Source organism: Spermophilus citellus (genome assembly GCF_964194105.1).
Source record: "Spermophilus citellus genome assembly, chromosome: 7".
In the NCBI taxonomy this organism is placed as follows: Eukaryota; Metazoa; Chordata; class Mammalia; order Rodentia; family Sciuridae; genus Spermophilus; species Spermophilus citellus.
In genome coordinates, this window is record NC_138188.1 from 36,595,050 (window position 1) to 36,622,082 (window position 27,033).

At 36.1% G+C, this 27,033-nt stretch overlaps 1 protein-coding gene across 1 annotated transcript; it reads right to left on the reverse strand.

Annotated features, from left to right (window-relative positions):
• Window positions 1-488: 488 nt before the first annotated feature.
• Window positions 489-26,677, reverse strand: COPB2 (COPI coat complex subunit beta 2). The gene is made up of 22 exons (XM_081302573.1): window positions 26,562-26,677; window positions 21,552-21,689; window positions 18,303-18,389; window positions 17,973-18,099; window positions 16,986-17,134; window positions 15,543-15,689; window positions 14,292-14,391; window positions 13,253-13,395; window positions 12,803-13,002; window positions 11,310-11,420; window positions 9,903-9,991; window positions 9,557-9,663; window positions 8,411-8,554; window positions 6,792-6,922; window positions 6,327-6,534; window positions 4,564-4,674; window positions 3,414-3,628; window positions 1,776-1,868; window positions 1,505-1,685; window positions 1,241-1,309; window positions 1,010-1,084; window positions 489-807 (listed from the first exon to the last, which is right to left on the reverse strand). Exons 1-22 carry the CDS (start codon window positions 26,562-26,564, stop codon window positions 712-714), a joined length of 2,724 nt encoding a protein of 907 aa, XP_081158699.1. The 5' UTR covers window positions 26,565-26,677; the 3' UTR covers window positions 489-711.
• Between the last annotated feature and the right edge of the window lie 356 nt (window positions 26,678-27,033).

Here is a 27,033-nt window from a genome sequence, read left to right on the forward strand (position 1 = left end):
TTATTTTTCTAGGCTTCAATCTGATAAATGAAGAATATATTTGACTGCCTGATTATGAATTTCTCTAATTATGGTAGATGAGTACACAGTATTTTAAAAGAGTACCAGGCCTTTGACACCAAATAAGCCAACAGTTAATGCAGGTAGAGCCCAGCTTACTGAGGCCAGAGGAACAGGGATTTTAGACCAATTCCAGAAATGGGTATTACTCGACAAAATCAGGAAGAGCTCGTCAGCCATGTTACACGACATAAGACAGTGTTATAAGGACATCGAGAAAAGTACATAGATGTCCAGTTCTAGAAAACTATGATGATATTTGCAAAATGCAGATTTAGTTATACAAAGAAAAAAGAATGCAGGGCTGACCCTTGGGTGAAGTGTGATTTTGGCTCAGCCTTCTACAACTAGAAGTCTCTTTTTATTATTCAGAAAGGAAATGGAAGTATTCTCATTAATTCAAAGGATTTTAATGACAATGAGAAAAATCAAAGCCCAAGTCTGTTTTAATCAATGAAGAAAACACTGATTTAAACTGCACATGAACTCCTCCTAAGAAAAGGAGGCCATGTGCTCCTGTTGGTCCACAGCATTTACATATAAAAACCTAAGAAATTTTTCATATTTCCTTCCAAGCACTGTGGTCAGGGTGATGATCAATACCTATACATAATAATGATTTGTTTAGTCAAATAAATGGAAAACTATAATTCAGTCGTCCAGGATATCTTCATCCAGATTAATATCCGTAGTGTCAATATCTTCTAATTCCAGATTGTCCAAATCTACTTCTAGTTCGAGTAAGCTCTGAAAACAAAAGGAAGATGATGGAGTTCCAAAGCACTGTGTTAAAGAACTTAATATGTTCCTCCTTAACTGTCCCAAATAACATCTTCCCACTTCAAAGTCCCTACTCTGAAACTTGGGTACATCACCTGCCACAGAGGCCCAGGCAGCCTGCACACAAGGGAGGAAGGGACAGGGGAGGTTTGGATGGTGTTTGACCCACCTTTTCTTTTTCTTTGTTGGCTATTAGGGAGGCCACGATAACTGGAGTCGGAGATGGGGGTTTCTCATCAAGGTCCTGAAAGCCCAAGTAGAAATATATATATATAGAAATAAAGGCATTTTTCCACAAATTTTAAACTTATCCTCTGAGGGAAGAGAGATGAGAATTAGGAAGTGGAAGATGGTACTTAAAATCAACAGTCTCAACGAAGTTATCACAAGTAGTACTCACCTGCTGAGCTACAGATCTTGAGGGGTGAAAGCCTTTTGCCTCTTCCATGACATTTCTTTCTTCATTTGGCTATTAGAGAATAAAGCAATGATGAAATGAAAAATCCTGAAATTATATAACTGCTCTAGAAATTCGCCTAAATCCCAGATATTAGCTCTTATCCAGCAATAATGTATCCAGCACTGTTCACACCCTGAAGTTAATGTGCTCGCACCCTATAGTCACACTAAATCAAGCCTAGCACCTGATCACTCACCCACTCACCGTGACTAGGGGGTACTGTTTGGCTGGCCACAGATCAGCATGTGTTTCCTTCACCCACTCTTCAACAACAAAGGCTTCTTTTAATCCTGGGAAAAGGTTTTCATACTCTGTTGGGTCAGCAAGGGATTCCGCTGCTTTCTGATTGACTTTTGAGAGATTCTCTCTCCAGAGTTTCACTACCCTATTACAGACATGAAATCAAAGAGAAATTACATAAGCATGCCCTGTTTTTATCTGAAATATTTCTTCCTAAAATTAAAAAAGTCTGTACCTTGAAACCTGACTGGGTAGGTAAGTTCGGGCCAGGAAGGCAGCTTCTGGCAGTCGTCCGGTTCTGATCAAGAGCTCAAGGCAAGCATCGAGCCTGAAGATTAAGGAGGAGAATAAACACTACAACAACAGCACTTAACATTTGGAAGAAATGTGGGTTTAATGTTGCAAGGTCAAAATCTTCCCCAGTCCCCTCACACATTCATCTCATTTCTGTTCCTGGCCACTTACTCATCTTAACAGTATATTACAGATTTGGTGGACTTCAAGAGTGTGAGGGATATGACAGCTTTTATGACTACTTAAAGGCCTTTTCAAGAAGAGACAAAGCAGTTTGGATGAGCAAATTTTGAAGGCTTCAGGATATAGGCAAGTAGAAATTCAATTTCAGCATCTCCAATGTGGGCTGGACCAGATTATCCAGAGGTGCCCAGTAGAAAAGAAGGTTACCATTATTAAGGATACCATGTCTATTAGCTTCAGTCCCCCCGCCCCCCCCAGGCAAGTTTTACAAAGCATTTCAGAATTCCGATTTTTTTAGTTTTAGGTAAGAAATGGAGTAATAGAAGCACCTAACAAAAACCCCAAACAATATTTTTGTAATAATATGACTATTAAATGCAATAAAAACATACTGAGTAGCATAAAAACAACTCAGTAGTAGAGTTTAGTCAGATTTTGCCTTCAAATGAGTTCTAAAAAAACTTCATAATTTTTGGATTTTTGAATTATGCATAAAAGATAGTGGACCTATTTTTGCAGAAATATAAATTCACATATATATGTGTATATATGTCATGGTGCACAAAGTTTTAAAATGGGGTGTAGCTCAGGAGAAGAGTGCTTATCTAGTATTTGCATGGCCCTGAGGTTTGTTCCACAGCATCAAAAAAAGAAAGTTTATTTTTTGTTTGTTTTTTTGTGGGACTGGGGACTGAACCCAGGAGCCCTTCACTACTGAACTACACTTTCAGTCCTTTTCTATTTAGAGACAAGTCTCACTAGGTTGACAAGGCTGGCCTTGAACTTGTGATCCTCTTATCAGCCCTTCAAGTAGCTTGGATTAGAGGCATGGACCATCATGCCTCGCCAAAAAATAATTTTTATGACGAAGTATGCAGGGCAAATTTAAAGAACACTTTTGTGTTTTATTTCATAACAGGGCGAACTAATTTCTAAATGATTTGGCACCAAACTTACAAATGTGGTATTTTTATGCTTTTCTGTTGAACTCAAATCTGAAAGTAATTGGCATTTTCATCCTCCTTCCTCCATGCCACAAACAGATCAAAATTGTCCAATTTGGGTAAAGGCACCTGCCACTCAGATACCAACTGGAGCAACACAATAGCCTCCTCCTGTCAAACAACGAAATGCCTCGGCCACTAACTGGCAGGCTGTGGGGAAGGGGTTTAACTTTTATCCCACCCTGAGCACCTCCTTCAGCTCACATTTATATCAAGGTCATGGAGTATCCCTTGCTGAAGCTGAGTGCCACCAAGGTAACACTGTCATCCTATTGCCCACACTGTTCAACACCACCTGGCCAGCCATCAGTTCTCTCCAGCCTCACAATTAATGTGGAAAATTTTAATTACTGTGCTTCCCAAGGTCTTTTAGACCTTAGATTAATACTTACTTTCCCTGTAAAAAGTAGCTCATGAATGCCACATTATTTTTGCCATCTCTCTCTGCACCCTCTGCAAGCTTGTTCACCATACTAGCATTTCCAGAAGCAGTGGCTAAAAGCAGCAGACCTCCGTAATCCTGGGCATGGTGCAGACACTCCTGGGCGAGGCCGAACTGACATTTACTGATGGCAAGTTCAGCAAGTTGTTTCCACTTCTGTTCTGACTAAAAGAAAGAATTTCCAAATTAAAATACCTTTGAAAATAAACATTTCAATCTCCATTATCAACATTATTCTGTTCTCTTGAGCATTCCTGTATAACAATGGAAAATACTTTACACACACACATACAAAGACATACACGGAGCTGTACTTATTAAGTTGGCACTTTCAATCAAAATTAGAATAGCAGGGTAAAATGTACAATAAGGAAATTATTCACATATACAAAATTAATTCAAATAATTTTAATGATGCATGAATAAAACAAGCTAAATTGGAGTTTTAAGGAATTAGATTGCAATTATTCTAACAAGTGAATTTAATACCACTTTTTTGAAAAATTATTCTTAAATATTTAACAATAAATATCTGTCATTTGTAGCTTTTCAGAAACCAAAATGCTACACACATAGATGATCTTAACATAGCTAAAATTTATTTTGCACATCTGAAATTAATTTACCAATAAATGCTAGAGTGAAACCACAATTAGGATATACAATATACAAAGATCTATAAAAATATCATCAACCTGTCTTTCAAAAGACATGCCTCTAATCTAGGTTAGAATCCTGCTTTAAAGTTCAGATCTTTCTTACTAGCTTGGGATATTGGCAAATTATTGATGTCTATATTATTTTAGAATTCCCAGAGTGGTTTATCTACTATCTTAAAATTTTTTCTTCTCTTGCAAAACAGATTTCACTCAAAATAGAAAAAACTTAAGTTATAGTGCTAAGACTGTCTCAAATAAAATGTGTTTGATCTATGCAAATTAACAATGCATCTTTGAAAAAGATCAAAAAGAGAATAATCTCACCAAAATGAGTCACTAATTTTCATCTGGAAACTTTAATAACAGTACTTTATACCAAAGACATAGAAGTACCTGCTGACCTTTCCATCAGTTATAAAAAAATCATGAACTTGAACATACCTCTGCCTCCACTGCTAACTGGTATGCAATTTTCAACTCTCCAAGTTGAAGAGCAAGCTCAAAACGATGTTCAGGATCTGTGGATACTGTAAGAGCTTGCTGTTTGAAGCCCTAAACAAAATTAAAAGCAGAAAACAATATATATGTGTGTGTGATATCTACAAGTACAAAATGTGTTCATGATACAATGTACACACAGAAAAATCATCCATTTCCCTCTTAAACTAAAACTACTTTGCTGACACAGAAACCCCACAACTTAAACAAAAGTAACATAACAAAATAATGAAAAGCAATAACTAAGAAGTCATTGAATTAACTGGTAAGCACAAGCCTGACGGAGTATTCAGACACATACTACCTATGTTTTTTTAAGACAATGGTGGCTGACTAATTCTAGATGAACTCAAGTAAACAATAATTAACAAAATTAGAAATGTGAATATAAATAAATATCAAAAAGAAAGGGATTTTGGAAAATTGGTCAAATAAGAGTCACTTCCAAAAAGAAACCAGGTGCACTGGTATATACATAGTGGTAAATCACTGAACAAATCCAGGTCATCTAGTCCAGGCCTTGTTTTAGAGTGGAAGTTATTGCCAGTAAATGGGCAAAGGAAAGGGAGTCAAAACATAAACCTTTCCAATTTTCCATCATCTGTAAGTCACTTAGCAGACATTTTGTATGCAGGTCCAGATGATAATCAGGTGTCACTACCTATGCCTACAGTGTTGGTCTTGCGTTATTCATCAGCAAGTATCCCAATGGTCAGAAAGCCTATGAATTCCCTTCTATGTTCCAGTTTGCCAACAGAAAAGGGCATTTAAACTAATTTAACCACTAAATTAGCTTCTAACTACTAAATTAGCAGAACAGATGGGATCTGCCCTACAAGCAAGGTTTTTAGCTCTAGGGGTGTGGTGCTAGTTGGATGAAAAGCTCAGAGGTGGTTTGTTCTTCAAAAATTGAGGGAGACTGCTCAGTATGGGTGTTTTTAACTTTTCAGATTATAAGTTCTAACAAGTAAATTTAATACCACTCCCCAAATTCATCCATGAATATAAACGGATATTCTAAATAGTCTTGAGTTACAGGCCAAGGATGTAGCTTGGTGGTAAAGTGCTTGCCTACATCCTCATTTTCCATAGAACAGAAGTCACAAGAAATGCTTAAAGCTGAATGAAGAAAAAATATAGGTTATGCTGTGTTGCATGTTCTTTAGACATGTGAAAATAAATATGAAGGGAATCAGATAGAAGAATTAAAAGTAATTATCTCCAGAGAGTAAGAAGGAGACAGGAAAAAGGGAAGTCACCTTTTTTTTTTAAAGAACTTAATTCATGTGGTGTGCACATATTACTTTGCACAAATACTACAGTAAGAAAAAGACATGTTGGTAATGGAAAATTTTGTTATGTGTATTTTACCAAAATTAAAAAAAAAAAGAAAAAAGATGAGATAGAAAAATGCAATGCAGAAATAAAAATATTAATAAAATGGAAAAGATATATATAGAAGGGGAGGAAAGATAAATCCTTACTGATATTTAAAGACGGAATTAAGGGCACTGAGAGAGAAGAAAGAAGAATGTAGGTTTACCATAGACTGCAATAAACTGACAGGAGAAATCCCACTGGCACAAGCAAATCACACTAACATTCTTTTAAATGGCTGGTTTGAAAAAACACACAAAAAAAGTAAAAAAGGATGAAGAAGAAAGGAAAAGTGGAAGGAAGGAGACAGAAAAGAAGAAAACTCTTACCTGTTTTTCCAAAAAGTGTGCTACTCTGGTCCGCTGTTCTTTTGGAATGGTAGGAAGGACCTTATCCGCCATGCCAAAATCCCTCCTCATGACAGCGGTCTGGTATTCCAGGACTGAAACCAGCAGGGAGTAGCTAACAATATTCAACTCTTTGTCACCCAGATAAAGCCTATTGTCTTTAGGAATATAGCCCAGGAGATACATTGTCCTACCAAAGAAACAGAAACTAAATTAGAAGCCCAACACTACAGTTACACACACACACACATGACCCGCCCCCCTTGATTCTTGCTCAATATCTTTCCATTTGATTAATGCAGTTTTGTTTGATAAGAGGCAATCTACCAAAACCATAACACAGGGAGGTCAGCCTATAATTGCTATAAGCCAGTAATAGGCTCTGTTGAAAGAGCACACTTTTCAATTTAGGATGCTTAAGACAGAAGCAAAACTATACTCCACTACCTGTCCAAGTGGGCAATGGTGACTATTTCTCCTCCAACATAATAATTTAATCTGTTCACAGAACTTGTGTAAATGAAGCAGTCGCCTACCCACAGGCCTGTTTTCACAATTTCCTGAATTTCACCAAGAACCTGTAGAAAGAAAATACTATGATTATATTATTTAACATTGAAAAATGTCAATAACAAAAGGCTGAATATAGTTGAGTTTGATAAGGTAAAAAAGAAGGAATGTGGAATAAAACTCTATTTCAAGAAAGTAAGTCTTTCCTTGAAATTTCTATCATCTTTTTTTAAGAACAAATTTCTACTGTTAATATTTGTCATATTAAATCTCACTGTTAGTTCAAAATAATGATCTAAAAGAGAATTAACTTAACCCCCAATACACATTAAACTGGAAAATGAGAGATTTTGCAACATCTTTTAGGACATCTACATCAAGGATGATTTATCTTTACCACCTGGGAGCTCATTTAAATCACTCTGGCTAAACAGTTTGGGAACAAAACAACTTCAAATTTCCTTAGTGAAAAATATCAGTCTAAACGTTCCCTAAAATCGAAGCATGAATTTCTTTTAACATATTTACTTTCAGATTCTGTTTTATGAGGCAAGATTTTAATTTTCACATTTCACCAGAACCCTTTAAATACTTAGTTTCCTCAATCCAAACTTTAATGAAATGCTAGAATTAGTGCAGTCTTTTAAAAAATGTTTTTTGCTTTTTAAAATCTGTTCTTTTTAGTTATACATTACAGTAGAATGTAGTTTGACATATTATACATACATGGAGTATAACTTCCCATTCTGTGGTTGTACATGATGTTGAGTTACACTGGTTGTGTATTCATATATGAACACAGAAAAGTTATGCCAGATTCATTCTAATATCTTTCCCATTCCCATCCCTTCTCCCATTCCCCCCTGTCCAATCTAGTGAACTTCACTCCTCCCATCCTTGAACAGTTATTTTTCTACTCATGTTCATAGTATGACAAATCTTTCCATCTTCTAAGGTCTTCTTCAATTTCTTTCTTTAGTGTTCTATAGTTTTCATTGTAGAGGTCTTTCACACCTCTTTTGCTAGATTCCAATTTTCTTTGAGGCTATTATTAATGGGACAGTTTTCCTAATTTCTCTTTCAGTTGATTCATCACTGATGTATAGGAATGCAACTAACTTTATACTCTGTTACTTTTCTGAATTCATTAATGAGTTCTAAAAGTTTTCTAGTCTTCTAAATATAGAATCAGAATTAGGGATAGTTTGAATTCTTCTTTTCCTGTTTGTAACCCTTTAATTTATTTCTTCTGTCTAACTGCTCTGGCTAGTTTCCAGGACTATGTTGAGTAGAAGTGGTAAAAAGAGGGCATCACTGTTTTGTTCCAGTTTTTAGACAGAATGCTTCCAATTCTTCTCCATTTAGAATGATATTGGCCTTGGGTTTAGCATATATAGCATCTACAATGCTGAGGTATGTTCCTTCTGTCCCTATATTTTCTAGTGTTTTTGACATGAATGGATATTATATTTTGTCAAATGCTTTTTTTAGTACAGTCTCTTTTTAAGTCTATAAATCATTTAAAAACAAAGCTAAAGTCATACTGATGCAATTACCTCAAAGGCATCTTCAATGCCATCTTCAGTAACTCCCTCATGCGTTTCCTGTGCAGCCAAGACTTTTTCTGACAGATATTTAAGGATAAAAAATGATTCCTCAGTGGCAATACAGACGAGCTCTCCTGAATCAGACCAGAAAATCTATAACACAACAAACACAAACAACTGATTTGGATTTCTGAGTTGGTATGACAAACTGCTTATACCTTGTTTCTTATAAGACTAATCTTATAGTAATAAATAAGCCCTTGATTTTTGCAGTATATTTACATGTGTATGGAGGGTGGACAGGGCAGAGCTATTCTATTTAGCCTAGCAGTGGAAAGAACGATGGGAAAGAGGAAGGAGAGCTATTGGTAAGACTGGAAGTGCTGGAATTTAGAGGAGTGTCAGCCTAGTCTCTATTGCTCTAGAATACTATTTCTTACCCTTAATTTTTAATAATAAAAATCTCACCCCCATGAGCCTTTTTAGACATTTTCCCTAAAATGTCCCCTTAAAATATTTTAATACCATAATTATTCTGTATATTTGTTTACACATATACATAATGAAAATACATATGATACATAGATACATATCTGTTTATACAAAAAAAGGGCAAAGTCCCCCTCCCACCACACCCATTTTCCCACTTGGGGAATCACCATGCTTTAGAAGACAGGGTCAGGACCACAAGGAGGCTATTTTGTCTCCAAAGATACTTTCTGACAATGAAAGTTGTCAGGGTAGTAGGCAGTTAGTTCTAAAAGTACAACATGTTGTCACTAGAGACAGTCACCTGAACCTTAAGCAGCCATCATCAGATAAACCTCAGAAAGCTTTCTGACTGGATGGGGGCTTCTCAGGACCTTCCAAGTCAAGAACTCCCTGACTTCTTGTCTTCAAAGCACTCTTTTCCACAATGTCTAAAGCCATTTGAAATATGAATTGCACTTGGAATTTGCATAACTTTAAAAAATATTTTTCAAAATATCCAATGTTTACTGTTTCATTTAAGTACCACAATTCTGAGGTAAACAGCACTGTGTGTAGCACTACGAGACAAGGATAGCAGGGTACAAGGACACTTCCTGGCATCAGGGACCCAGACCTCATCACAAAGATGAACATTCCCAAAACAGCAATGGAGTGACAACTCACGTGTTTGGGCTGAATTTCAATTCTGCGGATGAGTTCCGTGTTGTCCCAGTCATAGAAAGCCAAGCCATTTACAGACCTGACTCCCAATAAGAAGCCTCCGTAGATACCTTAAGAGAACATAAAAAGATCTGGCTTAGATTTTTTTTTTAATATTTTTTTAGTTGTAGTTGGACAAAATACATTTATTTTATTTATTAATTTTTATGTGGTGCTGAGGATCGAACCCAGCGCCATGCACATGCTAGGCAAGCGTTCCACTGCTGAGCCACAACCCCAGCACCCGGCTTAGATGTTTTTGAGCCATTACAAAGCTTTTAAAATTGTATCATAAGTAAATGGCACTCACTTTCAGCTCCAAAATCTGGTTTAAATGATTTTTTTTCCTTAAAGTTCTTAAATATCTTCACAACACTGTTGCTCTCTCTTATTGCATATCTGGGGTGGGGGTGGGAGAATAGGGAAGACAAAATACAAAATTATAAGCTAAACCATAATTCCATTATACATTAGAAATATCTTCAACTACTGAGTAATTAATTATGCAGATACAAAATGAATATTTGAAGATTCATTGATGTATTTTTTTCCCTAAGAGATCAGTGAACTCTTTATAGTTGGATAAATAAGGAATGGGTTTTATATGATGTATGACACAGATTAGCAGGACTTATAAACCATTTTAGAAACTGGAAATGACTAGGTGTTTATCAACAGGTGAATGACTAGACAAACTACAATATATGTATACAATACTACTCTGCACAAAAGGAACCAATTACTGATACAGGCAATGATGTGGATGAATCTCAAAATATGCTGAGCAAAAGAAGCCAGTACAAGCATGTATACCATATGATCCCATCTATATGAAACTCTAAAGACAATCTACTGTATACAATAACAAAAACATATCAGTATTTGCCTGGGGCTGGGGAATGGGTGGGTAGATGGGGATGAATGGACAGTTAAGGGAAATAAGGGGATTTTGTGGGGATATAAAAATGTTCTATAATTTGTGTTAGTGGTTATGGATTATATACATTTTTCCAAATCCATGAAATATTTATATACTTAAAATGGTGCATTAAACAATATATAATATATAAATTATCTCATTAAAAGTGATTTTAAAAATCTAAGAAAAACTGTGATAAATGGCTCATCAGTCAGCCATGTGTGTTATCAAAAGGAAATACTTACATTTAGGTCTCTGCCTTAAAAACAGAGACCAGGAGGCCGGGTATGATAGTGCATGCCTGTAATCCAGCAACTAGAGAGGCTGTGGCAGGAGAATCACAGGTTTGAGGCCAGCCTTAGCAACTTAGCAAGGCCCTAAGTAACTTAGTGAGACTCTGTCTCAAAGTAAGAAGGGCCTCACCCAGTTAGGTCATGAAAAGGCAGCTGCACCTTAGGACAAATGCCTTCAGGAGGGCCTGCAAGGACTTGAAGTTCTGCCTTAAGTCCATAAGCACCAGGTCCTGCCACAGGCTTCATCAAGGAAATGGTGTTGGGTCCCTAGTTTAATGGCATTATTAAATTAGGTTGACTGAGAGAGCTCAATACCAACTACAGAAAGGACAAAGGGTTTATACTTCCCAGTTGCCACTGACTAATTTTATAACGGGCTGTGCTGGTGGAATGCAACTTTAACAGGGAGCAGTACAGAACACACCAAACCTCAAGAACCCAGAGTGGCACATGACACCTATCAGTAATTACAGCATGCTGACTTAATCATACAGACCAAACTTACTCAGAAGAATCATGAGCCCATGCAAACTCCTGGGCAGAACCAAAGCTCTTGTTTCTCAAGGCCATTGCTGTGTAGATGATATACTCTCCATCACCACACACCACAACAAACCTAGAAATTACAGAAGTCAGGGAGGGATGTACAGAGGGCAAAGAAGTTAAGAAACAGAAATTATATTTATGGCAAAATAATTCTAATAACATGTTATTTCAGCAAATTATTATAACTTAATGTTTTTAAAAGTCATATATTTCTTTGAATATAGAGCTACACAAAAATATTCTAGTCAACAAATCCAAAAGCAAATGATGAAGTTATTGCTGAATATGTTATTGCAACAGCCTTTTCTTATAAACCCAGAAAAATATGGACAAGAAGTTGAGAATGGAGGATTTCAATTATTCAACTAGAATTTGTTGCACACCAAGATGCCTAGCACGTTGTTCATGACACTTACACAATAAGAAGGTACTGTCTTATTATAAGATTATCTCCATTCTAACACCAATCATTCAAATGAAGAAAAATATATTCTAATTTTTAGTGACTTCATAAAATTCTAAATCCTAAATTTATTAAATAAAAATAGATGGTGAAGTAGTCAAGTAAAATTTTCCCAGAAGACACAAAACAACTCCCTTTAAAGTTATCATTTAGAACACTGTAAAATTCCTGCTATCAAAAGATTTATCAAAGGTAAAATGCCAACCTCATGGCAAAGAATGTTTTATGATATCAAGGTAAATATATATAATGCATCATAACCTTCATAAGTCAATTAATTAGGTTACAAATAACTTGATATCATTTACTGACCTTTGGCTGCATACTTTGCCTTTTTTAATATTCAAGACACATACTATAATCTTTTTTAAATGATGAATTGTTAATTTCTTGAATTTTCTTTCTCTCTCTTTTTTCTTTTTTGCACTGTACTGGGGATTGATCCAGGGCTTTATGAATGTTAGGCAAGCACTCTACCAGTGAGCTACATTCCAGACTTATAAAATAATTTGTAAAGCTCTACAGGTTTAAGCTCATTGTTCTTCGAACTTCTCTCTCACAAGATTCAAAAGATGTTTGGTGCTTTATAGCTCTTAAGGAATAACAATCTGATGGTTCAAATTATGAATAAGGGGCAGAATTACCAATTCCAAAACTTTTCAAAAGATACATACCTCAGAATCAGTTTTAAGAAATATGAGGGAGCAAATATTAAGAGCACCTACTAAGTATTAAGGTAAGACACGATTCTTGCCCTCAAAGAAGCACACGGGTACACAAACCCAACATGTGTGAAATAAAAACAAATGCAATTTAATTGCTCCACCTTGCATGCCAACCTGTGTCTGTGTTGGGGATCATGCAGCCAGGGCAAAAGCTCAAAGAAGAATGAGTAGAGATGCCTACCCCAGAGATATGCTGTAGATACGCACACACACCCTGTTCTAACATACACAGAAGCTCAGAAAGAGATTTTGGCCAATACTTACCGCCCATTGGGATTGTGCTGAATAGTCTGAGGGTATATTTCACAACTGCCCATATCCTTTACTGCCAGTGGCAATCTTTCTCCATCTTTAATTTCAGCATCTCCCATTGCTTTTAGATTGGCCTGCTGGACTTCTGAATGCTTGGCCCAAATTATCTTCCCATTGGCATCCATGGACATGGCAGGCTCCTCCCGACCAAGCTGGAAGAATGACAAGTGGCTCTTAGCAATGAAAAGGAAAAAATAAAACCACAACAAAATAGACACTCCTTCCCCTTAACAGAGAGGTCTATTTCCTTTCTTCCACTTTAAAACACTGTTACTTAATCTCTAGTGCAGAAGGAAAGAACTGCCAGTTCAACAAAACTGGTGACTTGGAATGAGACAGTACTGAATTACAAAGGAAAATGACTTTGTCAATGTCCATGTGTTTATTTAGAGAGAGAATTACCTTAACAATGATGCTCCCTTCATCATAGCCCAGAGCCACATTGTTGGACCCTCTCAGACTGGCCACACACCACACCCGCTCCATTCCATAATTCAAAGTGCTCTCAAGCCGATAGGTGCTTGAATGCCAAATTCGGACTGTTCCTAAAGAGAACAATGTGAATATTCCCTTTTGATACAAACATCCAACAATAAACTGTCAGGTGAAGGAGTCACAGGAAAGTCTTTATATCAACAGAAAACACACCTGCCAACTTAATGACCACTTTTTCCCTATCTGTAATTTTTAACTGATTTTATAAAGGAACATAAACATAATAATAGAAAATCCATAAGAAACTAAAACAAGGAAATGCAATTTGAGGTGTGAAACAGTAACAACATTTCCTGGGTAGAGTGCTTACCATGTGCCAGATGCTTTCTACACTAATCTCTTCTCATCCTCGTACACAGTCCTATGGAGTGGATATGTGTTCTCATTTCATCATTTGCCCAAACCACATTCACCAAGTGACAGAGCCTGAATTTGAAACCCAGGGATGACTCTGACATACAGGATCTTTCAGTTTTTCTCTAGAACATTTGGGTGTCCTCTTCTTTAAGTGATAGAATCAAAACACACCAGAATGATGAAGATGATAAAAATATGTCCCTTTTGTTATTTAGTAGCTTAAGTCTAGTATTCTTTTTTTGGGTGGGGTACCAGGGATTAAACTCAGGGGGACTTGACTACTGAGCCACATCCCCAGTCCTATTTTTGTATTTTATTTAGAGACAGAGTCTCACTGAGTTGTTTAGTGCTTTGCTTTTTGCTGAGACTAACTTTGAACTCTTGATCCTCCTGTCTCAGTCTCCCGAGCCTTTGGGACTACAGGTGTGTACCACTGCACCCAGCTTAAAAGTCTAGTGTTCTAATTAAAAAATGTCAGAATCACTGGAAACCTCCTATTACAATACAGCAGTGTGGGTCAAACCACTTGACTGAAACACCTACTGAGTAAATAACAGGAGCTCAGGAATAAACATATACTCCAACTTACCATCTTCTGAACCTGTGATGATGATTGGCAACTCAGGATGAAAACTGGCACAAGACACATTTTGGGCATGTCCCTCCAGTGTCTGCACACATGTTTTATTCTGTAATCAAAACACAGAAACACATTTTATTAGTAAAAAAAGTAAGTAACCATCCTTAATTTTCTCAATGCATAGATGCCTTATAAATGATAAAGGTTAAGACAATCTGAATAAGTCAGATATAGAAATTTTTGAAACAGAATTTTGCATAAATGAATGCTTAATTTCACAGATCAGATAAATGTAAAGGTAATTATCATTTAAAGAAGAAGAAAAAAAGATCTAGATTTTCATTTGAATACTATTTCCCCAAATTCTTAGAATAATGAATTTCCCCTATAATATCCACACCTACCATCTGTGGACTAAGCCAGTCAGTACAGGGCTTTGCTTTTAGGTACTTAGTCTGCTAAGTACTGCTACTTTAGTCTTTTTTTTTTTTTTTTTTAATTTTTTTTTAATATTTATTTTTTAGTTCTCGGCGGACACAACATCTTTGTTGGTATGTGGTGCTGAGGATCGAACCCGGGCCGCACGCATTCCAGGCGAGCGCGCTACCGCTTGAGCCACATCCCCAGCTACTTTAGTCTTTTAACATATTTATTCTGAACTTAGGGACAAATCTGAAAATATTTCAAAGTATAACTGGTTTTCTAAGTCTTACTATATTAACTGCTTTACATGTGAAAAACAAAGCAAAAATTTAAAAATATCTTACAGCTATACAAAGCACGGTACCAGGAACTTATATTTAGGTTTACAAGAGTTCTATGTGGCAAAACGGTTGTACCACAGCTATGTTACGACACTTTTGCTGATCTGTTCTCAAATATAAATGGGAGTCCACCAATGAGGATACTCAAGGATGTATAATTTAAGATTAAAATGTTAAAATTTATAACCTCTATTAAGTAAAAAAAAGAAAAGATGTGAGCATATTTTTGAAATCTTGTGCATTTGTATTGCTTTTTGCAGTGCTAGGGATCAAGGCCAGGACCTTGCACATACTAGGCAAGCACTCTACAAATGAGCTACAACCCCACCCAGTGTTCGTTTCTATGGAGACTTCTGGGACAATGTTGGTGCAAATACTTAGGCCTTACATTATTACATTATGAAAAGAATTCAACAACCCAAGTTTTAACTATATTATAAGAAACAATTTTTAAAAATGTCTAGCATATGGAAATTAGGCCATAAAAAAATTGTACCTGGTAATCCCATATTTTAACAAGACGGTCATCTGCACCTGAGATGAGGTATGGTTTGTCACCACCACTGTAGTAATCAATGCAATTCACGCCTTTCTCATGTCCCTCCAGAGTGAAGTTTGGTGATGAAGAGCCCAGCTGCCACACCTTCAGATAGCAACAACATCTGCCAGTTAGTACAAGGCTTTGCTTTTAGAAGGCAGATCCAGCACAGTTCTGACATACTAAATAAAAGGCCAAAGCCCAGGAGAGAAAAGCTAAGGAACATTCATTTTTTTCACTTATTTTTGTTAAATTTCCAGAGGGCAGAACTGGTATGGTGTTCTCTATAAATGCCAATTTCTAGGCTTTATCCCTATTGAATTCAGTTAAACCACAGTGAAGTCCAGGAATCCAGATGGAACACCTTGAAAGAACACTACTTTAAGATTAGGTAAATAATTTTATGGACTATTTAATACACAGCTAAGGAAAGCGGGTTTAGTTAGATGTATTAAAAGACAAAAACTACTGTTTAATTAAAAAATGTAAAATATAGAAGAGTAATAAAAAATTATAGGATTGAGCTTTATGTTTACAAATATTTACTGGGTGCATAACATGTGGAAGGCCCTATGGGGGGTAAATATGTGTAAAACAAATGTAAACAAATGATTACTATTTACTCTATACCACAGACTTACGCCAAAGGTAATTCTTTTTCTCAAGATAAACCTAATTTAGTGAAGAATTTTAAGACTAATTTCAAAGTTTCCAACGTATGTCAAAGGCAAGCATAATCCAAAGAAGGAAAAAGAAATAAACTCAAAACCCTAAGATAGTCAGACACATAAAAGTTTATTTAAGTTAAAGAAAAACAAATAAAGCATCATGCATATGTAGCAAGTGTGTGCAAGCAAAAATTGATGATTTTAAATCTATGCCTATATGCCTATATTTTAAATATTTTTAAAAAATAATTATTTTTTAGTTGTAGTTGGAAACAATATCTTTAATTAATTAATTTATTTGTATGTGGTGCTGAGGATCGAACCCAGGGCCTCACCCATGCTAGGTGAGTGCTCTACACTGAGCCACAACCCCGGCCCTATATTTTAAATATTATAATGGAAAAAAAGGAATATAAACGCAGTCACTGCAACATGTACTAATCATCGAGTGCACCCTAGGCAGTGTCTGGAGAAAGAAGGAAACAAAGTTCCTGCCCCGATCTTCCAATATATCAGGGGACAAAGATTTCCAAAAATACAATGTGAGAAAGGCCATAATGGAAGCAAAAGCAATGGAAGATATGGGATGATCATAACTGGCTCTGTCCAGAAAGTGGGTGTCTGACAAGAGCTTCTCAGAGTAAAATTTGTACTAAGTCATGAAAGCTGGGTAGTTCTTCAGAGGAAAATAAATCAAAAAAGTGATAACTGACACATACAGCAGACACCCTACCTTGATGGTCCTGTCCAGAGATGCGCTGGCAAACTGATTGTTATCTTTGGGGTTGATCACAATCTGCATAACATAATGTGTGTGTCCTTCAAACACTTGGGAACAAGACCATTTTTTATCCCAGTCCCAGAGCTTAATAAGCATGTCATCTAGGCCAAAAGAAAGTCTCAAATTAGTTGCAAATATTTTTTTTCAATTTAAGAACTAAGACTCTCTGTGTTTTTCAAGGCAACAAACCTAAAATAAATTACACCTTCTGTGATTTTTAAAAATTGAGTCAAAATTGAAGAAGATTTTTCAAAAATCCTTTATTTATCCTCAGGACAAACTTAACTCTTTATAAGAGTGGATATAAAGTAAGTAAAACAGATTACAAACAGAAAATACTAAAAAAATCTTGTGAAAAAAATTTTTTAAGAACTCAGTGGGCTTCAAAGAATGACAAAAGTGCAATACAAGTCTGTCTGAATAATAATAGTAATGACTATTGCAAGAATAAGCATTTGCTCTTATGAGATTGGTTAAAAAAAGTTCTCAATTTTTAATTTAAAAATGTTTCAAAGAGCTATAACCAATTCAGCACTGCTCATTTAATTGCTCTCCCAAAGGTCTGCTGTTTTATACATAATACCAAGGAGTGAAAAAGACTGAATATAAAGATAAAAGTGACTAGGGTCTATGGCAATCTGCCAACTCACTCATCAGTATGTAAACGAGCTTTCTGTTCAGCAGATGTTTAAACATCTAGACCTTCAGGTCTTCCCTGACAGGAATTGGAGCAATTGCTATGCAATCCTAAGTACAGTTGATATTCCATTAAAATACAAAAGCAAGCAGCATCAATAGCACAGTAATAGACTTAAATGGCTTAAAAGATGCTTGAAATTAGAACTCTACTTGTAATAGCATTTAAAGAATAGCATGTCTTACTGAATGAAAATGCATTACCCAAGGAGATACCCATGACCAAAAGAGGTCATCTCTTACCACTGCTAGTCAGAATGAAAGGCTGGGTTGGGTGAACAGCAATACAGCGAATGTAGTCTGAGTGTGCTTCAAACATATGAACTCTCTCCAGAGTATTGTAATTGAACACTCTAATCTGCATGTCATCCTAGCAATGGAAATTTAAAAACCACTGTTACTATTAGGAAGTAAATTGCATGAAAAACTCTATTATAAGCTCAAAGTATGAAGTCCATGCTTCAAAACACTGCACTAATGAACAAAACAAATCAGGAATCAAAATTTTGCAATTAATTTACATGATCATTGGCCAGTTAAGAAAACAGTATTACAAATTATATAATTACTTACTGCTCCCGTCACAACCCAATTCTTTCTTGCAACAAACTTTGCAGCTCGAACGGGAAGATCACACACTTCAAATGTCTTCACCAGTGTCTTTAAAATTTAACAATACACATATTAAGTCATGAGAAAATAACTGAAAAATCTATTCTAATGTATTTAAAACATATGACTATTAAAATGACTTTTAATTAAAAATACTCCCAGACTAAAATATGAATGATCAACATTAAAATTAAAAAAGGACTGATTATCTTTTTAATAGATTTGAAATCAAAGAGTTTTAAAAGACAAGAGAGAACAAGTTTCCAAAAGAAGGTATTTCAGATCTTCTGTGCTCTGGCCCTTCCCGCACTTTCCAGACTTACCTTCACTACTCCCAGCCCCATTTCTGCTCCTGTTCCCTCTGCCTGGAGAATCCATGCATGCTAACTGTACTCTCCTTTCCTAACACAGCACTGCATAATTCATGCTTAATTTCAATATTCCCTATTATGCTCTCTAAGGGCAGGAATCATCTTTACCACTGTATACCCAGAACCCAAAATAGCAGTTGGTACACAACTAGTGGGTAACAAGTATTTGTTGAATAAATTAGATCTTAGTTTCTTCTTTTTAAAACTGAACCCATAGAAGTAACTCAAACAAGATGTTTCTTTTATACACCTTAGTAACATACTTCCATATGAATATTTATATGCTGTCAGTAAGTATCACAACATAGTGATTTAGATGCCCCTTCAAAGTAGGATATATACATAAGACAAAGGTAGAAAACTAGAAGACCTCCTGGAAAGTGCAGAGGCATCCCTCCTTGATACCTGTTCTTTAAGATTCTAAAAAACCAAACTTCATTTTGAAATTACTTTATGTTCCAGAAAGCAAGAATGAAATAAATAAGGAACATAATATAATCTTACTAGTTAAAAACCATGTACATTAAAGAAAAAGTAATAGAAACTGGTTCACTGTTGAGCTTACTCTGGCTTCCCAGGCCAGACTTTGCCTTAGACAAAGCTTGAACAAATTGGGCTTCATAGCTCACCTACACATCTGCTACTATTGACTATGATATACACATTGAGAACAGAGAACATGTAATCTATAAGATAGCAGGAAAATCCATCAATACTCATAAGGAGCCAACAAATCCTGGGATATGAGAAACAGTGAAAATAAATTAGCTGTAGAACAAACTATCACGGTTCAGCATCATGATAGGTACTGTGGCTGGTACAGCTACATGAGAAATGGTCTCCACACTCTGGAGCTAAATGATCCACAGAAGAGGAAAAGCTACACTTAGTACATACAAATGCCCGATGTAAATTAGGAAAGCAATGACTAATATTTACATAGCCCTTTACAGGTCTCAAACAATTTTACCTAATGTTATTTAATTCTATTAACAATTATGTGATATAAGATTTTTAAGAACATCATCTTTAGTATAGATAAAATAAAGTGATACTCAGTGTGGTTAAAGGCTTTTCCATATAATTTAATCAGCAAGTTGGCTTTGAATCCTAAAATACTTTTAAAAAAACACACAACAAAACAAATAAACAAAAAAAAATCCCATTACATCCTCTCAAGAAGTATATAATATCTCCTTTTTTGAAATTCAAGTATATCTGAATTAACTTCTAAAACCCTTTTGGCTCTCTTAAGAATCTTATTCTCAATATACATAAATGGCAATTAACTTCTGTTAGTGATAGAGGGGAAAAGGCAGACAGAACCAAATATAGATCACTCAATAATTACTGAGTCTGATAAATACTGCCACACTGTGCCCCATGCACTGGAGGGACAATGGGAAAGAAGAGAGTGGGATCCCTGTCCTCAGAGAACCCCCAATCTCAGAGAAAAGAAGGAAATTAAACAAGAAATTACCAATGAGATGAATTATAAAGGTGGAAGCAGAGAGCCCAGCAGGAGGACACAGAAGGGAACAACAAAGAAAGCAGAGGCAAAGTGGATGACCTAGGTAAAGCAGAGGTATTTGATAGTAAAGCCTAGAGGAAACATGAAGGAACTATATCTGGCCTATAGAACATATGACAGTGAAATAATAATGCTGGTAGATGGGTAAACTGAGCCAACAGAGGAAATCCCCAGAAAGAATTAGGGAGAGGAGAATCCAACATATCTGTTAAGCATAAAATATAAGGACTTTCAACATTTGGATGGAGAATTAGACCAAAAGGGAGCAGAGTGGGAGAAAGAGAGAAAAGCTGGTCAGTATATTATCTTTATCAAGCAAATTGCAGAGAACAGAAATTATCAACTGGTGATAAAAAAAAACATTCCTTTTATTCTTTAGTTCAGCAAATGGGTATTAATAAGTTACTATGTGTCAGGTAATAATATAGGCACTGGGATATAGCAGAGAACAAAATGTTAATGAGTATAAAACATCATCCTGATGGAGCCTGGTTCAGTGTGTGGTCACTGTTGTTTCACTATAATGAGTGTAAGCATACAAAGGTGTTTTTAGCTTTACTCCTGACCTTGACTTGCTAATCCTATTTTGCCATCTTAAATTCCTCAAATGTAAATTTTATCAGATTTCAAGATGGATATTGAAGATAACTACTATTTGAGCAGTTACATCACTGTATATTATAATGCCAATGACATGTTTTGTACATTGAAAGAAAAATTTTAAAAGACAATCTGAAAGACTGCAGAAAATATGAGAAAAATTTATTTGAAGGATACATTATTTACTTAGGGGAAAGAGAATAATGTAAGCATTAAGGCAGACAATCTAGAATAGGCATACTCTCATAAGTATAACCAAAAGTTGACTATGAATATTTCTGTGTTTGAAAGTTACTTGCATATCATTACATTGAGTATTTGGGTAAACAATTAACATCCACTCTTAAAGATGATCAGAATAGTCACTGAATAGAAAATTAAATATGAACTACTAAATACTTTATAGCAAACCATCTTACTTTAACATCCGTTTCCTCAATTTCAAAGAGTTAATTCTACCTATATTAGTTAATTCTACCTATATTATAACTAGATTTAAATATCACATATAACTTGTCCAGAAGAGTTTCTCTCATAAGCTATACCCTCCCAAAAGTAGTTGCACTTTATTTAAAATACTTTGTATCAAGTTATTTTAGAGAGTAATATACTCATAGCTACTGCTATCTATTATGACAGTTTTCTTCATTATAAAATAAAAGTCCAACACTGCATTTTATTTCTAAAAAATTCCTTTAAAAATCCTACCTGTGTTTCATGATTCCAAACACACACACTGCCATTGTACAGACTTGCCAACATCCATGGCTCTGTAGGATGCAAATCCACACTCTTAACTCGATCGGATCTAGCGGTTAGCTTTCTCTTGATATCAAGTCGGAGAGGCTAAGGAGAAAAAAAACATTAAAACAAAAATCAAATTGTTTAGTCAAATTAAATACGAGACTGCAACTACAAATAGTATGTTAATAGGCCTATAAAACAATTCTGTTTTTATTTTGCTAAATTATAGGCACAGTTTAAAGCACCTACTTCTCCAATCATATGTATAAAATATGAAAATATTTAAAAATATTAAACTTACAGTTTTCAAAATTTTAATTCTCAGTATCCTTGACATCTAAAATTTGTAGGACCCCCCCAAAGACTTTTTAATCATATTTACCAATGTTTAATCATATTTACTATCCATGTCTCTGAAAATTTCAAAAGAAATTTAATGAGAATAGTGGCAATGTTTTAAATTTTTGTAAAAACTCTTTAGATTTTTGACTCAATAGAAGTTTTTTTTTTTTTTTTGTATCTGCTTCTGCCTTCAATATATTGTGATATTGTTTTGGATGATATATGCCAAAAACAACTACCACCACACCTGGCCTCATATAGATAATAGAGTTGGAAAGAATATTTTAATTTTTGAAAAAATAGAATTTTCTTCTTTGATACCACATTAAAACTCAAGTGGTAGTTTCTTAAAAGATACCTGTAATGTGGAATCTGAAACCAAACTAATGAACTGCTTATGCTTTGTTAAATTAAAATCCAATGGTCTATCCTATACTTTGAGTGGCTTATTCATTCATTTTGTAGCATAACACATTGGTTATATGGGTATGTTGGTTCATTAAGTTAGGCATATCTTCCAAATGGGGATGTATTTCATTGTACTGTATCAAAAAGATCATATTCATTAATCTCACCACCTACCTCAACTGATAAGTCTTTAAATATTAGAAATTCATCAAGTTCAGTGATAGAAGTTCCCTAAAATTCTAAATTTCACTTTGAAGTTCTAATTTGTCATTAGCAAATAATACTGTCTGGTACCAGCTAACTTCTTACAGTTTTTAAGAGTACGTTTAACAAATAATCAAGTCTGAATAACTAGTTTCTTCAGCTGTTGTTTCATGTAAATCCCCCCTGACTGTATAAGTGCCTTTCCATGAGACAACCATCACACTTCAGTAGGCAGCAACAGAGGTACTTTATGCACCCTCCTCACTTCATCATACAGAATTAAAAAGATGTGTACTCAAATGTTGGATGCAATGCCATTAATCACTTTTACTGTCTCATCAATGACATCCTTAAGTGAAACTGGCTTTTAAAAAACTGTGTGACAATGGAGATATACTCTCAGTATAATTTGGTGCCGCTGCATGAGCAGGCTTACCTTTCATTACTTTTACACCATTGGTGCAAATATTAACATAGTGAAAGAGGCCAACAGCATCTGACCATTAGGAAAACTTAATCTGTGGTCCCTCCTAGAAGAGTAATGGGGATCTCTAAGGCATTGCAGAACACACTTTGAGCACCTTTGTTTATAAACTACCTACTGAATAAATTCAAAATAGCTGCTAAATCACAGCTCTGTGCCCATGTCATTAGTGTCATGGTAGAAAATATTCTGGGGCTAGGGATGTGGCTCAAGTGGTAGCGCGCCTGCCTGGCATGCGCGGGGTGCTGGGTTCGATCCTCAACACCACATAAAATAAAATATATTGTGTCCACCTAGAACTAAAAAATAAACATTAAAAAAAGAAAATATTCTGGAGAAATGTTATTCATAAAGTCTTAGTAACTCTAAGTCATAATAGTAAAAGAGCTCTTCTGAGAAAAGCATATTTATTTTGGCAGAAAAATATGAAACATGAAATGAATATCTACCAGAGGTAATTTCCTGAGACAAAGCAAATACCTTATGAGGCACTCATTTATCTTGTTTGAATCTCTATCAAATGTGGGTCACAGATTATTCCAGTCTTTGCTCTTACTTTTTCCTATTCATACCTCCTATACTTTTAGCAACAACCTTTACCTTTTACTTAAAGGATGTGAGTTCTCTGACTCTGCAGTTGCCTCAAAAAAAAAAAAAATGTTTCTACTGTCATATCTTCCTTCTCAAACTTTCTACTATGAAACCATTATCTCTGAATTCCTTGCTAGTTTGAGGGAAGCAAAACTTTCTGCTTCATCCATTTCTGAAATTTGTCCCACTAATTACCATCACAAAATTTAACATCTTTTTCTGGTCTTCTTCTGGTCTTCTTACAGTTAGAATAATGGCAATATTTCATTATAAAAATACTTGATACTTAAAAATGAAGTTACGCAAATCTAAGGGATTTTTTTTTTTAAATGTCCATATTGTAAGCACAGGAGACCCAAACCAGCACAAGTTGTTAATAATGATGTCTTTGTGCTAGGAACCTGGGTAGGTACACATCTAACATTGTTCTCCTAGAATTAAGGAAACTGGACTCTAAGCCACTTATTTTACTGTAACAATGTTTTAATTACTGAGTAAAAGTGATGCTTCAGAAAGTGGATCAGGGAACTCTGAACATGAGTTATCTCTACATACTCTGGAAGAGCAAATCCCAGTTTAAAACACACAGGTAAATGTGTGCTCCTGCTCTATTTCTTTGAACATTTCAATGATTACTTTGAATAACGTTCAAGCACATGGGAACAAAGATGATTAAGATGCTCATTCTGTATCCTCCAGCTCCAAAAGTCTCCCTCCATCTTCCAAAAGATGGATGATTCAGGTAAATGCAACTGTCATCAATAAGGCCTTTCTTATTACCCTAGTCTGAAGTATTCTTTCCTAGAGGCTACTGCAGGATTTAATTTTAACTGTTCATGGTAAATTTTGCATATATCTCTTCTTGCTTCTTAGAGTAGACACTTAAGGACAGGGTCACTGCTTACACGTCTTTATTTGCACAGCACTTTATATATTTAGGAATTGGGAGAGAGTTAGGAATAAAGTATAACTCAGTACTACAGAGTCACACTGGATTCAAACTTAAGTTCCAATGTATCAGCTCTACATTTCCTAAGTACAATCCTGGGTAAGTATATTTAACCTCTCTGAGGTTTGACTTGTGTAAAATAGTGATAATACTAATATATACCTTTTGGTGTTATGAGAATTTAATTGAGTCCAGTTGCAACAGTACCTGGCTATATAATAACCACTCCATAAACGTTATTTATAAAATCTCTCTACCAGCTACTGAGAGAACTAAGTGGCAAATGTTAGCAAAGCGCACAGCACAGAATAAACACTATTGTAGTACATAAGCAAACGAATAAATTCACAATTTGTGCTTTCCACAGAAATTGTTCCTAGGTATTGGGAAAGGAATGAGTCCAGTGGCCCCCACTCCACCTCCATGGATATCCACAGATGCTTAAGTCAAATTATGAAAAATGATGTAGTACAGGACTTACAAAGTCCTTCTGTACACTTTAAATCATTTCTAAATTACTTAAAATACCTCATACATTGTAAATGTTGTAAGTAGTTGTAATACTATATTTTTTAGGGATTAAGAACAAGAAAAAAAAAAGCCTGTACATGTTCAGACAATTTTTTTCCAAAAATTTCAAACTGCAGTTTATTTAATCTGTGGATGTATAACCCAAAGAAATGGAGGGGCTGACTGTATATTAAAGAATAATGGCAATATTTCATTATAAAATACTTGATACTTAAAAATGAAGTTAGGAAATCTAAGGGCTTTTTTTTTTTTTTTAAAAAAAAGTCCATACTGCAAGCAGAAGAGACCCAAACCAGCACAAGTTGTTAATAATATAAAGTGTATAATCAAGAGATTTAAGGTCTTTCTCAAGGGCTCTGAAGCTGGGGAAAAGAGAGTCTACAGATAAGTATGGCTTGGCAGGAGCTGTCTGTGAGGGGGCACCTTTACATTGCAAAACGGGGTTTTTCTCTGAGTATTCTTCTGGCACTATCCATAACTTTCATAAGTTTCCCCAAGAGATCAACCTCTGATCCAACTTTACCACAATGAGACTTGTTAAACTTAATTTTTTAACTGCAAGATAAAGGACTTGAAATGAGTATTCCACACAGTCTTCAAGCTCCAAAATATCTGACCGTGTACTCCCATGTTTTAAAAAAGGCAGAAAAATGTTTACAAAAATACTTTCTTTTTTTCAGAAAAGATATTCTCACTATTGTTTTTCTTCATCATTATAATACATTTATGCAAAGGCATTATAGGGAATGTTTGCGAGTAAGTGATAATAAAAATGTGCTGTCCTGATTGCTTGCTATTACTACCATTCACTGCTTTCACTGCATTTGCAATACTGAAAAAGCATATTATCAAGCTTTAAAAACAACTTCCCAATCCTTTTCCCTCTAGAAAACTAAGAGCTGGCTCCCAAAATATTAGAAATTCCATACTGCAAGCACAGGAGACCCAAACCAAGAATTGGGGAGGGTTAGGAATAAAGGGTTAGGAATAAAGTATAACTCAGTTCTACAGAGTCACAACTGGATTCAAACTTAAGTTCCATACACATTTTATTGACTTTCCCCCCCTTCTTCTCTGCTTAAATTCATAGTTTGCAGTCAGCACACTATCCAGGAATAAAGCCCGACAGGAGTGCAAGATGAGCTGTCACAGTCTTCAGCGTAGAATGGAGTAGTTTTGCAAAAACTGCCCAGAGTTCAACGTTTTTCCTAATCCAATGACCCCAATGCAGACCTTAGATGATTTGCAAAGCACCTTAAGGCCCAAGGGGTGTCACGGACCCCTCACTGAACAGACATTGCCTCCAAAACCAGCCCAGTCTGCTGGTCCCCATCACCTCCTCCCTCCCAGGGCTCAAACAGAACCGGGCCAAAGGCGGCGGCCGCAGCCGAAGCACAAACCGCTGCTTATCGCGGCCCTCAGCCGAGGAACCCCAGGAATGGTCCGCAGCCGATAGGACACCTACCATGGCTCCGTCAGTCCGAGCCCGGGAACTCACTTGATCCCGGCGGCAAAGGGCCTGAGAAACCCACCGACCCACAGACCGGCCGACTGACTGACGTGGAACTTCCGGGAAATGATTCTCGCGATAGTCAGAGGCCGGGCCTGAGCGCCTGCGCAAATCCCGCTCGGGGGCTGGGATTTCCCAAGTCCCGCCCCAGTTTCCTAGGCAACGTGGCCCGCCCAGCCACCAGGAAAAGGCGAGGCTTACTTTGGAGGGCGGGGTGTGGCTTGGGAGTGGAGGTGTGGCCTGCGCGGCGGCGGAACGTAACCTGGAGCTGCGAAGCGCCGGCCAGGATTTTAAAACCCGGCGTTGTAAAGGATGAGAAAGGCCAAATGCTGCGTGCCCGCTGGACACTAATGGCAGGGGAAGCGCCCGGATGGTGGAGTTGGTCGGGGAGGCGGGAAATCGCATTGCAACTCTACTCTGGCTTGGA